The sequence below is a fragment of the Narcine bancroftii genome, chromosome 2 (assembly GCF_036971445.1).
Source record: "Narcine bancroftii isolate sNarBan1 chromosome 2, sNarBan1.hap1, whole genome shotgun sequence".
In the NCBI taxonomy this organism is placed as follows: domain Eukaryota; kingdom Metazoa; phylum Chordata; class Chondrichthyes; order Torpediniformes; family Narcinidae; genus Narcine; species Narcine bancroftii.
In genome coordinates, this window is record NC_091470.1 from 156,470,999 (window position 1) to 156,487,186 (window position 16,188).

The 16,188-nt window shown below is 40.7% G+C and overlaps 1 protein-coding gene across 1 annotated transcript in view; it reads right to left on the reverse strand.

Moving 5' to 3' along the window:
• Positions 1-14,340, reverse strand: part of LOC138754464 (tumor necrosis factor receptor superfamily member 5-like) — a 63,229-nt gene extending 48,889 nt beyond the window's left edge. The window contains exon 1 of the mRNA XM_069918765.1: positions 14,169-14,340. Within this exon, the coding sequence (XP_069774866.1) occupies positions 14,169-14,328 (160 nt within the window). The 5' untranslated portion in view covers positions 14,329-14,340. The remainder of the gene's footprint in view (positions 1-14,168) is intronic.
• Between the last annotated feature and the right edge of the window lie 1,848 nt (positions 14,341-16,188).

A 16,188-nucleotide genomic window follows, 5' to 3' on the forward strand; every position in this document is an offset into this window, starting at 1 on the left:
CTACTGTCCAGTCTCTACAGTTTATATAGCTCAACCTTATCACACAGAACAAAAGTTGGCTTCCTTTGCTAAATCTCATTATCATACAGAACAAAAGTTGGCTTTCTTTGCTAGATTTCTTGCATAAGATTTATCACAAGTAATTTCCTGCTCTGCAGATATCTGGGGTGTAGAGCTCCCATCTTAATGGCCAGAATATCCTGTTGTTTTGATCAGAAATCAATTCATACCCCAGATATTTCTAATTATTTCTTTGTTCTCATTTGACCATGTTCTGTTCTACTCGACACCTCCTTCTGCCTTCTTACTGAGTTATTCCATTCTCTTTATTTCTGACAGTCTCTTGTCAGGATTCTCTCTGTTCATGTCTGGCCATCATCTCCTGTGCTAATCAACACCTCCTTTTGCCTTAACATTCCTACTAAATTGTTTCATACATATTCTCTCTTTTGTATTTGGGGAGCAGACAATTCTAAACCTACTGTAATCAGCCAACTTTGCTACATACTGTGGCTGCCCCTTACTTACATTACTCTTTCCCTTCACCATGAGGTAAATATTAAATTGTTACATAGTACTGGATTCATGTATACAAAATGAATAGTACATAAGCATATATTCTACATATTTTCTATGATTAATTAACCCCTATATTCCAACAGTGATGACATTCTTTAATGGGTTTATTGTATTGTATATGTTGAATGTTTAATGGGTTTGGTGGGGGGTGGGAAGGAGGGAAGGAAGGGAGGGGGTAAAAAAGGGGAGAAAATGACACTGTGAATATTCAAGAGGGAAATGTTTGTGTGTATTTTGATTAACATGGTCCATAGTGTTGTTAGAAATAGAAGTACCTTAACAGAAATTGCTCGAGACAAAAATTGAGAACAAAGAACATTTATTTTACAACAATGCAAAGTTGGGTGCTTCCCCTTACCCTGGGAATACACACATACACTGGGGCTCACCCAACTTTTATACAGTGAATTTCAGTACAGGAATACCCTCCTCCTGGATGGGTTTGGCATTAGGCAATCCTTCCTGCCTACGTGCAGTTTCTGTGAACTTGGAGGACCAGGGGGGCATCCTGTCGGTGTCTCATCATGTCATTATCCCCATTGTCCTTATTCACAACCTTGCCCTTGTCCCCATTCCGACTCTCAGTCCCTTCATATGCAGAGTTCGTTAATCCTGTCTAGGGTTTACTAATTTAATATGCATAACTTGATAAATCTGTGTAAGGCTTACTAATTATATATGTAGAACTTGGTACTTCTGTCTAGGGCTAGGAGACCCTTATCTCACCCAGACTACCTCTACTTCCCAAATTCTATTATTCCTTGCCTCTCCTTATCTTATTCATACGGTGGGCTCACTGATCCTGTCAAAAGGACTAGAAGGTTCTTATCTTACATAGGCTGACTCTGCTTTCTGCATCCTAATTTCCATGCTTAGCCTGTTCATACTGGTTTAATCCATCACTCCATGTGTCTGTACTAGTTTCCCCATCTTTCATATTTTCATGTCAAGTTTACTCATCTCTCACAGTGTGAAAAATCAAAAAAATTTAAAAAAAAAAGTTCTGTGTGTGGTTATGTCACCACTGCAAGTATTGTTTTGACATAAATGAATGACAGGACGATACATTGTCTGAACCAGCGGCATCCTAAAAGAGGTCTCCTTAATGTTATCTGCACCAAGGTTCCACTCATAAATACAACCCAGTGAAAGCCTGGAGATCGAGATGGGACACAGATACAATTAAAAGTAGACCCTCTGCACCAATTGAAAGTGTCGAGATTATGATGGTACCTCCATCAGGTGTCATATTTTGTATTTAACCTGACTGCAAAATATCAGTCAATGCAAATGAGGAATAAATGTTTGAGTGGGCTTCAATGGCCTACACTTTGTGAGAAAGAAGAATTTTTGAGAAAATCTTTTATCTGTGAAATAATTTTCTTTCTGCTGCTAGGTTTTGCAGATGACACTTCATGAAAATAAATACAGAGGCTACAGTGTGATGTGAAAACCATGGCAAAGATGGTATGCTTTAGATCTTGGGAAGACTCCACTCTTTGCTCTTGCCATTGATCTGATACAGGTTCATCTTGGTCTCATTTATCCACAAGACCTTTTTCATAATTTTGCAGGTTCTTCAAAATACTTCTTGGCAAATTGTAATCTGGCCATCCTGTTTCTGTGGTTAATTAGTGGTTTGCATCTTGGAGTGTAGCCTCTGCATTTCTGTTCATTAAGTCATCTGTGAACAGTAGTCATCGACACATCCACACATGCTTCTTGGAGAGTGTTTCCGATCCGTCGGACAGGCATTTGGGGAGTTTTCTTCATTGTGATGAGAATTCTTCTGTCATGAGTAGTGGAGGTCTTCCTTGGTCAAACAATCCCTTTGCAATTACTGAGCTTAGCAGAACATTCTTTCTTCTTTTTTTTTTTTTTTTTTTAAATTTTTTTATTTTTCACACCATAAATCACATTAGTCATGATATACACTATTTCTTTTCACACATATACAGTGACTTTTTCTCCCCCCCCCCCCTTTCCTCCCAAACCACCCCCCCACCCCCCCCTCTCATCCATTTTAGGTATACAATCTAGGTTGCATTAAGCCAGTCAGACAATGTTGTCATTCAACAAAATTACACCAGAAATTCTACTGAGTCCATTCTTTTCTTTCCTTCTCCTTCCATCAACTTAGGTAATGTTTGTCCCCGGTAGGTTTTCGCTATTGTATTTAATGTAAGGCTCCTATACTTGTTCGAATATTTCAATGTTATTTCTTAACCAATATGTTATTTTTTCTAATGGAATACATTTATTCATTTAAATTTGGTAGTTTCTTCCTTTTAATTTGGTTATGTATTCCATTAATATTTAAAGACATATAGTTCAGCGTAGCCCTTTTATATTTTGTTTATCTTCTCTTTCCGTTTTTCCATCATTACCTTTCCTCCTTTTCCATTTCTGTTTTCTTATTTTCAACTCTTTATAAGACAACATTCCTACAACATCTAACATTTTCCTTATTCTCCTATTTCTATCTTATTTATCCCCAATCTCCCCTTCACCTCCTGAGTTGTCCTTTATCCCTTGTCGGACAACCACATCTCCCCTCTCCATTTGGATTTGCGAATCCACTCGCAAGCGTCAACTGATTTTGCAGTGACCGCTATTTCCCCCCACCCCGCCTCCCCCAGAAAAGATTTCACTTTTCATATGTCACAAAGGTCCCTCTTTTAATTCCCTCCTTATTCTCTCTATTCCATTACCTTCCCTTATTAATTCTTGTCTATACTATCCATATTTTCCTCTAAGTACAGATACATTCATGTATGCTCATTGTCTCTATTCACTCTTATACCTCTTTACCTGCATACATATCAATCGTGATCATTTTTACTCTCATTACCCGTCTTCATCCCTCAGTCTATTTTTGTCTTTACCCACATACATATCAGTCGTGATCATTTTAACTCTCATTACCCGTCTTCCTCCCTCAGTCTATTTTTGTAATTGTTCTGCAAATTTTCGTGCTTCTTCTGGATCCGCGAATAGTCTGTTTTGTTGTCCTGGAATAAATATTTTCAATACCGCTGGATGCTTTAGTATAAATTTATACCCTTTCTTCCATAAAATCGCCTTTGCTGTATTGAACTCTTTTCTCTTCTTTAGGAGTTCAAAACTTATGTCTGGATAAATGAAGATTTTTTGCCCTTTATACTCCAGTGGTTTGTTGCCCTCTCTTACTTTTTCCATTGTCTTCTCCAGTACCTTTTCTCTTGTAGTATATCTTAGGAATTTTACTACAATAGATCTTGGTTTTTGTTGTGGTTGTGGTTTAGAGGCCAATACTCTATGTGCCCTTTCTATTTCCATTTCATGCTGTAGTTCTGGACATCCTAGGGTCTTAGGGATCCACTCTTTTATAAACTCCCTCATATTCTTGCCTTCTTCATCTTCCTTAAGGCCCACTATCTTTATGTTATTTCTTCTGTTATGGTTTTCCATTGTATCTATTTTTTGAGCTAGTAGTTCTTGTGTCTCTTTAGTTTTTTTATTAGATTTCTCCAATTTCTTTTTTAAGTCTTCTACCTCCATTTCTGTTGCTACTGCCCGCTCTTCCATCTTGTCCATTTTTTTTCCCATTTCTGTTAAGGTCATCTCCATTTTAATTATTTTCTCCTCTGTGTTGTTTATTCTTTTTCTTAAATCCTTAAATTCCTGTGTTTGCCATTCTTTAAATGATTCCATGTATCCTCTAATAAGAGCAAGTATATCCTTTACCTTGCCTCTCTTTTCTTCTTCTATTTCACCATACTCTTCCTCTTCTTCTTCCTCTGGGTTGACCATCTGTTGTTTCTTTGTTGCCCTTTCCTCCTCTTCTATCTTGTTTCTATTGTCTTCTGTGGTCTCTTCTTGCTGCAGGTGTTCTGCAGCTGTCGTTGCCGGCTGTGGAGATCGACTCCCCAGCTGGTCCCCCCTCCCGTCGGTGTGTTTTTTTTCATTCGCATCGCGCATGCGCGAAACTTCGCGCATGCGCAGTTGCGCACTTTTGTTCGGCTCTGCGAGCCATTTTTGTAGTCCATTATTTACCGACCTGAGGGAGCGGGTTTCTCTCTCCGCAGCGGGCCTCTTCGGACAGGTAAGGCCTTCACCTTTTTCCTCCTTTGTCTTCTCTTCCTCTCTTCTTACCGTTGCTTTCGACTTTTCTTTTTTTGTCGCCATCTTCTTTCCACCTTTATACTCACTTTTCTGTAACTTTTATTTCTGTGCCTTTGTGTTTTCTCTTGTTTTTCCCGACTTTTCTGGAGAGGGCTGGAGTTCACCGTCCGGCCACTACTCCATCGCGTGACTCCCCCCCCATTCTTTCTTCTTGATGATGTTCCAAAATAGTTGATTTTGGTCGTCCTAGTGTTTGGGTGACGCCTCTTGCTGTTTTACACTTGTTTTTCAGCCTCATGTGGCTTATTCGACTTTCATTGGCACAACCCTGGTCCTCATGCTGAAAAATGGCAACGACAGACTCCAAAGATGATCAAAAGTTTAGAAACAACTTTGGGTCTCTGAAGCAATCAAATATACCGGAGTACTCACAAACACCCATGAAGTGAAATGTCCCAAACATTATGTTGCCCTGAAATGAGGTGACTATGTATAAAAAGTGCTGCATTTCCTACGTGGTCAAACCAAAAGGTATACAAATAACTATGAATAAAATCTGGAATCTGCAAGTTAATTACATGTAAATTGTTTGATTACAAATATAAATCTGCGGAAGGTGGGGGCTAATAAAGGAACAAAGTTTCTATGTCCTAAATATTATATGCAATCAGAATTGTATTCAACAGCAGTTGCATTTATTCATTCTAAGTTGTCGTCTAAAGTTTGCTGCATTTGTCTGATCTTTGTATATCTTTTAAATACTGTACAATTAACTTGTACCCAATTAACCTACAACCCCCTGTACATTTTGAACAGAGGGAGGAGACCAGAACTCCCAGGGAAAACCCACTCAGACAAGGGGAGAACATACAAACTCCTTACAGACAGCATGATATTTGAACCCGGTCCCAATCGCTGGCGCTGTAACAGCATTGTGCTAACTGCTACACCGACTGTGCAAAAGTTTGAAAACCACTGATATAATCCTTCCTTACCTCACACCCATAACCTCTATTTTTCTTACATCTGCATGCCCATCTAGGAGTATTTTAAATGTTCCTATTGTGCCAGCTTCCAGCACCACTCCCAGCAATACATTCCAGGAACCAGCAAGCAGAATACATTCTATTACCTTTGTCTGCCTTCTGCAAGCAAACCAATTCTGAATCCAAGCAGTCAACATTCCTTCAATGATTTCCTGAATGAGCCTGCCATTGGGTGCATTGTCAAACGCCTTACTAAAATCCATTTGCACCACATCCACCACCTTACCCAATTAATTTCTTTTGTTACTTCCTCAAAAATCTCAATTAGGCTCTTGAGGTACGACCTGCCCCTCCCAAAACCATGTTGTCTATCCTTAAGAAGACTAATGCTTGTAAATCCTGTCCCCATGAATCCTCTCCAATAGTTTGTCCACCAGCGATGTAAGACTCGCTGATCTATAATTCCCAGGATTCTCCTCATCTTTCTTAAACAAGGGGACTACATTCACCAGTCTTTATCCTCTAGAATGCAAAGATAATCACCAAAATCTCAGCAATTTTTTCCCCTCACTCCCTGTAGTAGCCTTGGGTCTATCATGCCTTGTCCCGGGGATTTACCTATCTAAATATTTTTAAGGTCCTCTATTTTAATCCCAACCTGCTCCAGCACATTAACCTGTTCTGCACTGACTTTACATTCATCAAGGCCCCTCTCCTGAGTGAACATTGAAGCAAAGTATTCAGTTAGGACCTCAGTTACCCCTCCTCCCCCATCCCCCTTACCCTGGAAGAAAGGTTCAACAAATTTTAAGCAAAACAGTCATGACGCAAAATCAGTTACTCCCTTTTACAATAGATAACCTTTCCTTTAGAGAATGGGAGAAAAAAGGGATCAAAAGAATAGAAAATTGTTTTTCAGGAAATAGATTATTATCCTTTGAACAAATGAAGGATAAATATAATATAACTCAAGATACAGTGTTGGCATATTACCAACTGAGATCCTACTTGAAAGACAAATTAGGAAGCAGTCTGAGGTTACCAGAAGGAAGCAATTTTGAATATGTGATTACAGATACAATGATAATCAAAAAATTTATAACAAATATGTATATTAAACTGCAAGAAAAGGAGAATGAGGAAACAAATGGTAAAACTAAACAAAAATGGGAACAAGATTTAAATATAAAGATGGGAGAAGTTATGCTCTGGAACAATGAGAAATACAATAAATACGAGGTTACGTATGATACAATATAACTGGATACACAGGCTATACATTACACCTCAAAAGTTAAATAAATGGGACCCAACAGTATCTGACAGATGTTTTTGTTGTAAAAAAGAAATGGGAACAACAATTCAATCTGGACATGTGAGAAAGTAGAAAAATTTTGGGAAGATCTAAACCAGATATTAAATAAAATTACAGAAAACAATATACCAAAAAACCCAGAGATCTTCCTCCTAAGTAACATAAAAAAACAGAGAATTTGGACTTGATTTGGATGGTGCACAAAAAAGATTTGTTAAGATAGCTCTAGCCGTAGCAAAAAAATGTATTATGTCAACCTGGAAATTAGAAGATAATTTGAGAATACAACAATGGTATGTAGAAATGAATAAATGTATTCTATTAGAAAAAATAACATATAATTTAAGAAATAATATTGAAATATTTGAACAAATATGGGAGCCATACATGAAACACAATAGAGAAAACCTACCGGGGACATTCACCACCTAAATTAACGAAAAGAGAAGGAAATGAAAAGAATTGACTCAGTGGAATTTCTTGTTTATTTTTATTGAATGACAACATTGTTTGACTGGTTTAATGTATCTTAGATTTTGTACTTTACCCCCTCCATAAATCTTCATCCGCGAAGCCAAGCCAAAGAGAAGAGATTTTGTATTTTAAATGAATGGGGGGGGGAGGTAGGGAGGGTGGGATGGGAGGAGGAGGGGGGGGGGGGAGAAAATGACACTGTATATATTTGAAAAGGAAAATGTATGTATTTTGGTCAATGTGGTTTATGGTGTGAAAAATAAAAAATTTTTAAAAAAAACAAAACAGTCTCAGTGGAAATAAAATGTTCTGCCAACACTTCAAAGTTCTTCCCTGAGCTTTGAAATTCCCCCTCCTACTTCACAGCCTGCAGAAGACATCCCTTCCTCATTCATATAAAGCCAGCAAAAACTCATTCCTTTCAGTTTAAAACCACTGTGACATTTAGTTCCAGTTTGCTATCAGAACTGACTACATTGCCATACTGAAGGGGAAGAGTGGTATCTGGATTCACAAGGCACACGACAGCTCTGGAATCTTGTCTCGTAACCTACAGAAAGAGGCTATTTGGCCCATCAGATCCATACTCCCCAGAATGCAATTTTGATAGATCTTATCATCCTCCTCTTATTCCTCTGCAATATTCACATAGGTTCATCAACTTTCCCTTGATTATTTTGTTTTATCCATTAAGCTGCACCAAGGAGTAATTTACAGCAGCTCAGTAACATCTTTAGGATGTGGGCAGAAGCCAGAACACGCAGAGGAAACTCACGCAGTCACAGAATGAGCTTCCTCACTGAAAATACCCAAGGCCAGGATAGGAGCAGTGAGGCTTCCGAACTCTTGACTGCAGTTGAGCATTCTGGAACAGCTTGTAACATTTCAATCATCCTTTTTCTCCAACAGTGAAGCTAAGCAGCTATTTGTTCAAGAATTATATAGATTGCAAGGGTGCAGATGAAGAGTAAATATGAAGAGTTTAAACCCAGACCCGGAAGACTGCCAGTTCAGTAGAACCTATCAAAATAAAGCAACAGACCTGAAGCTGAATCAACTTCTATATCTGCAGCTGAATTCATAAACTCTACTCAGTACTATGATCTCTGATTTACACCTGAAGTCCCAGACAGTAATCATCTCCAACAGTAGAGAATCTGCCTGCTAATTCATGACATCCAAAATCATCGACTTCACCATTTCCAACCCCACTAGCACTATCCAGAAATGCCACTTCCAAAACCTCTGATGGGTGACTCACCTCCTGATGCCCCAAAGCTTCACTCCCATCTATAGATCATCAGATGTGATGAAATATTCTACATTTGATTCAATGAGTGAATCAAGAAGCCCCATGATCATTCACGACAAAACAGCCTGGTTGATCGGCACTCCAACACATTAACTCTTCCATCCCTGTAATATGCACTGCTAAAACTCCCCAAAGCTTCTCCAACAACACTTCCCAAACTCCTGACCCCCCTAATTCCAAGAAAGGGCAGTGAAGCAGACACATGGGAACATCATCAGCTCCAAAGTCCCTTCCTGAACACATTGGAAGCATATCACCATCTTGTCATAACCACTGGTCTAAATCCTGGAACTCCATCCCTGAAAGTATTATGGGTGCATCTTCAGAATGCCAGAGTACAAGATGAGACTTGAAACTTTAAAATGTCTCCCCAAAACCAGGGGCCATCTCATACACCAAGAATAAAATCAGAACCTTGACAGTGACATCTCAGAGCTCCCCCGCGTGGTCCATCTCCACAGTCCGAAGGCCATCGGCTCTGTACAGGCTTTAAATGGCCAATGAAAGGAGCTGACAGTGTATTTTAAAATATGCTAATAATATGCAAACCTTTACTGGGTAATTCGGATTTAATTTTCATATATTGTGACAGCCTCACTCCATTGGTCAGTGGAGTTGGGGTAGACTTATGCAGTGAGTATAGCTCAAAACTTACATTGTAAGAGGAAATTCCAGAATACGTTAAAAAAAATGACCACTTATGCAATAAATGAGATCAATTCAGATTTACATCAGGTAATTCCTATAGCTTTCAAAGAATTTTCCAGGAGGTTACTGTCATACTTGTCATGTATAAAATGCAGCAGTTATTTTGAGCACAGCAAGCTCCCAAAACTAATGTCCTGGAAATTACATCATCCCTAGTCATGTGTTGGCCTAGGATAAATGTTGCCAGGGGAGCAGGGGAAACTTCTTTGCAAGAGCATCATGGGTTCTTTTCTGCCTCGTTGAAAGAGAATAGAAGGGATTCATTTAACTCAAAATAATGGAACTTCCAACAATGCCATAAAATCTCAGCCTTGATTGGGTACTTGAGTTTCTGGAATGAGAAATGTGGAAGTGCCATGTCTAATACCATCAAGCTGCCACAACCACTTGTGAATAGTGGAGAACAATTAAACATAGAACCGAGAAGAAAGTTCAATGGAAACCTCCAACCTCAATGAATCATCCGCAAGCACAATCAGGCAGACATCTGTCTTGATCATTCTCAATTTGCTCCATATTCCCTACCATCTCTCAAGCCAATTTGATTCACTTAAATAACAGGCTACAGGGTCAACAACATTTTGGCATCTCATTTGAAGTACCTAAAAACTGGCTGATGCTCAATCCAAACAATTCCAGTACAACGAGCTGAAATAGTGGCAAATTATTCATAAAAACCAGTTACTGACTCATTAATCTGTTCTCAGACATCATCAAGGCAATAAAAGTGTTGACAATAATCCTATCAGAAACCACTTACCAAGACCCTACTCACTAACACTGATATTGAACTCCACCAGGATTGCTTGACTCCAGATCTCATGGTAGTGCTGGCTATACATGGATACAGAGCTGGGTTCCAAAGATAAAAGTGCAATTGACATCAATGCAGTATTTGGTGGTGTAATACTTGGAAGAGACCAATAAAATCTGTTAATGAGAAAGTTCTTGCACAAAGGAAGATGGGCACATTGCAGAAGGTCAACCAACAAGGCATGTTGTTCAGCACTGATCAGGCCCCTGCAGGGACCAGCGAGGCTGATGTTGTTCCAGAAAAATAACCTAAAGTTCATATGCAGCAGATTGGTAATTCAATGCATTGGGTATTCTCTGGAATGCAAGATCATGAAAAATGTTACACCCCCACTAGTTAGTGGGAGGGTAATACTCATACAACGATCTGATAACATCAGCAGTTTCCTTGATCAACTGATCTTTATAAAGACAAAGATGATAATCAAAGGGCAACATAGCTTCTTTCAGCCTTGTTCTATTCTTTGCATTTATGATTTTGACTGGTTGGATGACTGTTTTTGCCCTTTTAGTGCTTTCGTTCAGAAATTCAGAACTGCCCCCAACCTTTTGTTTCCACTGTACTCTCTAAGGTCCACCACATGTTCAACACACCTTCTGTGACAGGAAAATTACAGATATCAGTCTCACCCTCGACTTACATTAATTGGAGCTTGAGCCACAGTAATTACATGGCATTTGTTATTCTATTGAATAATTCTCTTTGTATCTCAGAGTTTCAGTGTATGGGTTCATTGGAATTTATCTCGCAGCTTCTCTCTGCAAGCCTTCAATTGGGGCATCTCTGTACCTCAGAAATTGGGAATGACCATTCTACTCAGAACACTGCAGTTTAATTGTCTCTTCCTTTACTCCTAATTTACTTCCTTATTTCCTTTATAATTCCACCTTCTACTATGATGAAGGGATTCTGTGAGGATAGATTCAGCAAACAAGACCTGCACCTGCTTCAGTTAAAAAGACAGTCAGACATACACTACAGTAGCAGGCCATTCCAGCCCACAAGCTCATGCCACCCAATTGACATATAAACCCCCATTCATTTTGAAGGGTGGGAAGAAACTGGAGCCCCCTGAGGAAACTCACATAGACATGGGGAGAACATATAAATGTACAGACAGTGGCGGATTTGAACTCAGATCTCGAGCACTGGCGTTGTAACAAGGTGGTGATCACCGCTATTCTAATGAGAGGTCAATTTACTGACCTCTCTCTCTCTCTCTCTCTCTCTCTCTCTCTATACATATATGTATTTTTCCAATCATGAGGCCCAGTGTACATTCAAAATAGCATGCTAGATGGTTGGATATTAATGAAATCGAGCAAAATTGGGTCAGGCGAAGAAAGTGCGACCAAAGCAAAAACCTGCTACGATCGACTGAATGGCAGAGCAAGCAGGAAGAGCTGACTGGTCCAATAACCAAGACCTCAAGCTCAGTTACATCATGGAGAACCTGTCACCTGATTTCCTCATCTGTGTATATTTCAATCTCATCTACATTTCCATCTACACATTATATTCTTTGGGTCCGACTCATTCTCACATGTTTCTTCTAATTCCACAGACATCGCTGATTCAGAGATTTTAACATCTGATATGTAGGTTCTTAATCCAAGTAACTGACATAAACTAGAAACACCACTGGCAGCTTTATCTCCAAACCCTCCTCCCAGTCCTTTTACACTTCATTAATCAGTTAGATCTGTGACAGATTATGTTATATTTTATATTGTATATAGATAGGTTTTAAAGCCCACCTCACTGACAAAAGGCAAAGGAGGAAAAACCCAACACCCAACCCCAACCAACCAATATTCCCCTGCAACCGCTGCAACCGTGTCTGCCTGTCCCGCATCGGACTTGTCAGCCACAAACGAGCCTGCAGCTGACGTGGACTTTTTACCCCCTCCATAAATCTTCGTCCGCGAAGCCAAGCCAAAGAAAAAAAGGTGATAAATTGTGGGTTTTTATAGTGTAGGTCACAACACTTCAAAACACAGATTTCATTTAAAATGCCAGAGCTCTGCTAAAGCCAGACAGTCCAGGCTCCCAGTGCCTTTGTAAAGACAATGGAAACTGCTTTGCTGAAGGACTTCAAAAGTGGGGTTTAACTGGACATGCTGTGGATTAATGGATTATTGTTTTGGAAAGCAACAGATGAACAACTTCAGATTGGGTCCAGTGCCTCAGTCTGACTGAATGCAGTTTGCCATTCTAGGTGGGTCATGTGGTTTTCTCTGAGAGAGAGAGAGAGAGAGAGAGAGAGAGAGAGAGAGAGAATTCAGTTCTACAGTTCAGCAGCAGCAACTGGGACTGAAACAGGACAAGCTGGAAAGCTTGTGGAAAAACCCCATTTTGGAAAATGGGTTGTAAGTTCTGACTTTCAGTCTATTCAAAGCCCTTGTGGTCCATACAAGGGGAGATGGCTGGCTGTGTGGTGTTTTGCCTGAGATAAGGGAAATAGAAGAGGTTATCATCTGGAAAACTCTGATAGGGCAAGTTTTTTCGGCAAGTCATTGAAGTGGCTGATCAGAAGGAATCAGTTTGTGTCCAACAAGCAACAAATCTCTCTGTGAAAACCAACAAGAACCTTCCTGAGCACGAAAGCCTAGTGAAGATTCATTAATGTTAAATCTGTGCACAGTCTAAGAATTGCCTGATACCGGTGAACTTAGGGGACTGAGAAGTGAGATTGGACTGTGAATCAAATAATTTTTTTGAACTTGTATACACATTACATATACGTGCGCTTAGAATTAGAAGGGGGTTAAGTTAACAAATAAGTTAAGTAAGAAAGTTTGATCCTGTTTTTATATTTAAAGAAAATTAAAAGCAACTTTTGTTTAAGAAACCATTTGTCTTGCTGGGTTTTGGGGTCCTCTGGGCCCCTCACAGACCCAACTACTCAACTAAATTCCTCAACAAGAATCACTGGCTGCTTTGCCCAAAACTTAGCATTGAAATTAACAACAATTTTTACATACTTTATTGGCCCTGCCTTGCCTTGAACATTTGTACCCGTCCAGCCTCCTAGAGGAAAGAAAGATTTCCATCTACCAACTTCGCTCCATGACCATGGTTCCCACTGCCTGGGTTTAAGTTCTTAGAGATCCAATACCCTCTGGGATTCAGCCATAGCTCCCAGATCAGTTACTGACACTTGGCAGATCGAGTTGGAATGAAGGTCAACATTCCAGCACTCATGTCTCCAGGCTAATGGAAACCAAATTGACAATGATAGAGATCAGAGTTTCTATTTCAAGTCAACACTTTGAAATGGATGTGGCCCGTGAGAAGGACATATACTTCATTCAACCCAGGGCCCACACAACTTGTACAACTCCTTACCCTCACACCCTTGACCGAGACGAGGACACCTGTCATACCGAGGTGAAACACACACAAATGCTGGAGAAACTCTGCAGGTCAAACAGTGAGTAGCGAAGGTGAGGAGACATCACCACCGTTTCAGGCTTGAGCCCTTCATCAAGGTGTGGGGGAACCTGCTCAAGGCCGAAACGGTGGTGATGTCTCCTCACCTTCGCTACTCACTGTTTGACCTGCTGAGTTTCTCCAGCATTTGTGTGTGTTTTGAACTTGACCACAGTGGCAACAGAATCCTGCGCCTGCGCACTACCGAGGTGTTCGCCGACCATTCTCCCGCGGAGGAAACTCAGCCAGCCCTCGCTACTTTTATTGTACATCTTATCATTCCTGCGTGACAGGATCTTCCTGAAATTTGAAGAAACCCTGCTGGAAACCGCTTGGTGGGGTGGGGGTTGAAAGGCAACTCCGGCCGGAGCAGAGGACTCAACACAGGGCAGTGGTTCCAACCCAAGAGCGAAGCAAATTGTCCTCCCTGAGGGCGCTACTCACCCGCGGGGCACTTGGGGCAACAGCCTTCCACAGAGTTGATGACCCAATCGTATTCGTTCTGTTCACATTTCCAACTGGTCCCGGGCCGGGCGTGTGAGAGAAATGTCAACAGGGCCAGGTAACAGCTGAGCCGACGAGGCGAGTTACTTGGTGCTGCCATCCCTCCCCCAGAATGATCAACGTTCCCCAGCCTTGCTGCGTCTTTAATCAGGCGCCCGAGGAATTTCCCTCCTTGATGACACGTCAGAGTACGCGATTCGATCCCACTCCTTCTTGCCCATTAATCGCTTCCATCTCGAATCTGGAGTGTGAACGATCTTCCCGTGCTTGTGCGGGGTTTCCACCGGAGGGTTGTGGCTTAAACTGGGTGCGAATTTGGCGGCAATGCTGCATGTCTACATTTAAATTCAATTCATAAAACCTCCGCTTGCCTTCGCAGACACACCGCTTCCTTCTTCGAAAAAATCATCGATTCACCTATTCTGAAAATATCTCCTCACCATCCACACCTTTTGCTCTCAATCCCTCCCAGAATCTTGTTTCAATGGGTAAAAACACAATGCTGGAGGCGCTCAGCAGGTCAAACATGTGGATCAAGGTACATGAAGAGGTCACGTTCTTTGCCCTCTCAAGGACAATTTGACCTGTGTTCCCCCAGCCTTGTGTTTTAATCTCAATTACAGATGCCTTCCAGGCTTACTGTCACCCAGTAGCACGAACTTCAACTGTGATGAAATGCTTTGAGAGGCTGGTCATGGCCAGAATGTATATCGTCTCCAAACTATTCAGGGATTAATGGGGGAGGGTGTCTTTAAGATTTTTGAAGGAAACTGTCTTAAATGTAATTGGGTCTGGTTGTGTGAGTATGGTTGGGGGATTATTCCATGCTTTAATTGTGTGGGGAAAGAATGAATTACTGTGCACCTCTGTCTTGGAAGATGGCACTCCAGATTGGCTTGCGTGCCCTCGTCTGCACCTCGCAGGCTTGGGTTCAGTCGTCGATATCAAGCTGGCAGTTTGAGGTGTTCTTCACATCGGACTTGGAGACAGCTCGACTTTAATGAATCCCAAGAGCTTTGTAACACTCGCTCTGTATTGGTGACACATCCAGACTTTTTCTCATGGGAGTCGTGTTTGTGCATGGGTCCCATGCAGCTACTATGTCTTCCAAATGTGGTCCAACAAGGGTGAAATCTGACTTCTCGACAGAAGTGGGAGAACGAGGTCACCACTCCTGTCCAGTAGACTGAAGTTTTTTTAAAAACTTTAAAAAAAATTTGCTTATGGTAATTTACAGCTTTGTAACTTGGCGATTGGGGCGTTCAACATTTTTTTTGGGGGGGGGGGTTATTGCCCATAGAGCCCGAAAATGGGGAGTCAACTTATATGCTAGATGTACCATTAAAATGAGGCTTAAAAAAAAGGGTGTGGGTGGGATGGGGAGGTCAACCTATCTGCCAGTCAACTTGTTCGCCAAAATATACAGTAATAAAAAACTACAGATGCTGAAATTCTAAAATTTAAACTGGAAAAACTGCTAGAAACTCACATCTGTAAAAAGAGAACAAGAATTAGTGTTACAAGTCAGAGACCCTTCATTCGAACCAGGAAAGGGAGAAAACAAATGCAGAGAAGGCAAGATGGAGGTATAGAAAGGACAATGGGAATTGTATAATCAGATTATAGAATTCAAGAGGTTTTAATCTGCTCCTGCCCTCTACACCAAAGGATTAGTTTTATTTCTTTTGAGAGGGATTTCTAGTCCAATTACACTACTTTTGCACTCAAGATAACTGAAGATAACACTCCAGGGGTAGGCCTTATCAGGGAATCTTAACAAGAAAAAAAAGTGAAGGTGAACAAACAGATACTGGGATTTAATGCCAAAATATAATGTTTATATAAAGTTCTATCTGACAGACTTCTTCATAGATTGACACCTTGCCGTGGTGGAGAAGCTTGTGCGGTCCTAAGATCCCGAGAGCGATGCCGTATGGAACTATGCTCCTGGTAGGGGCAC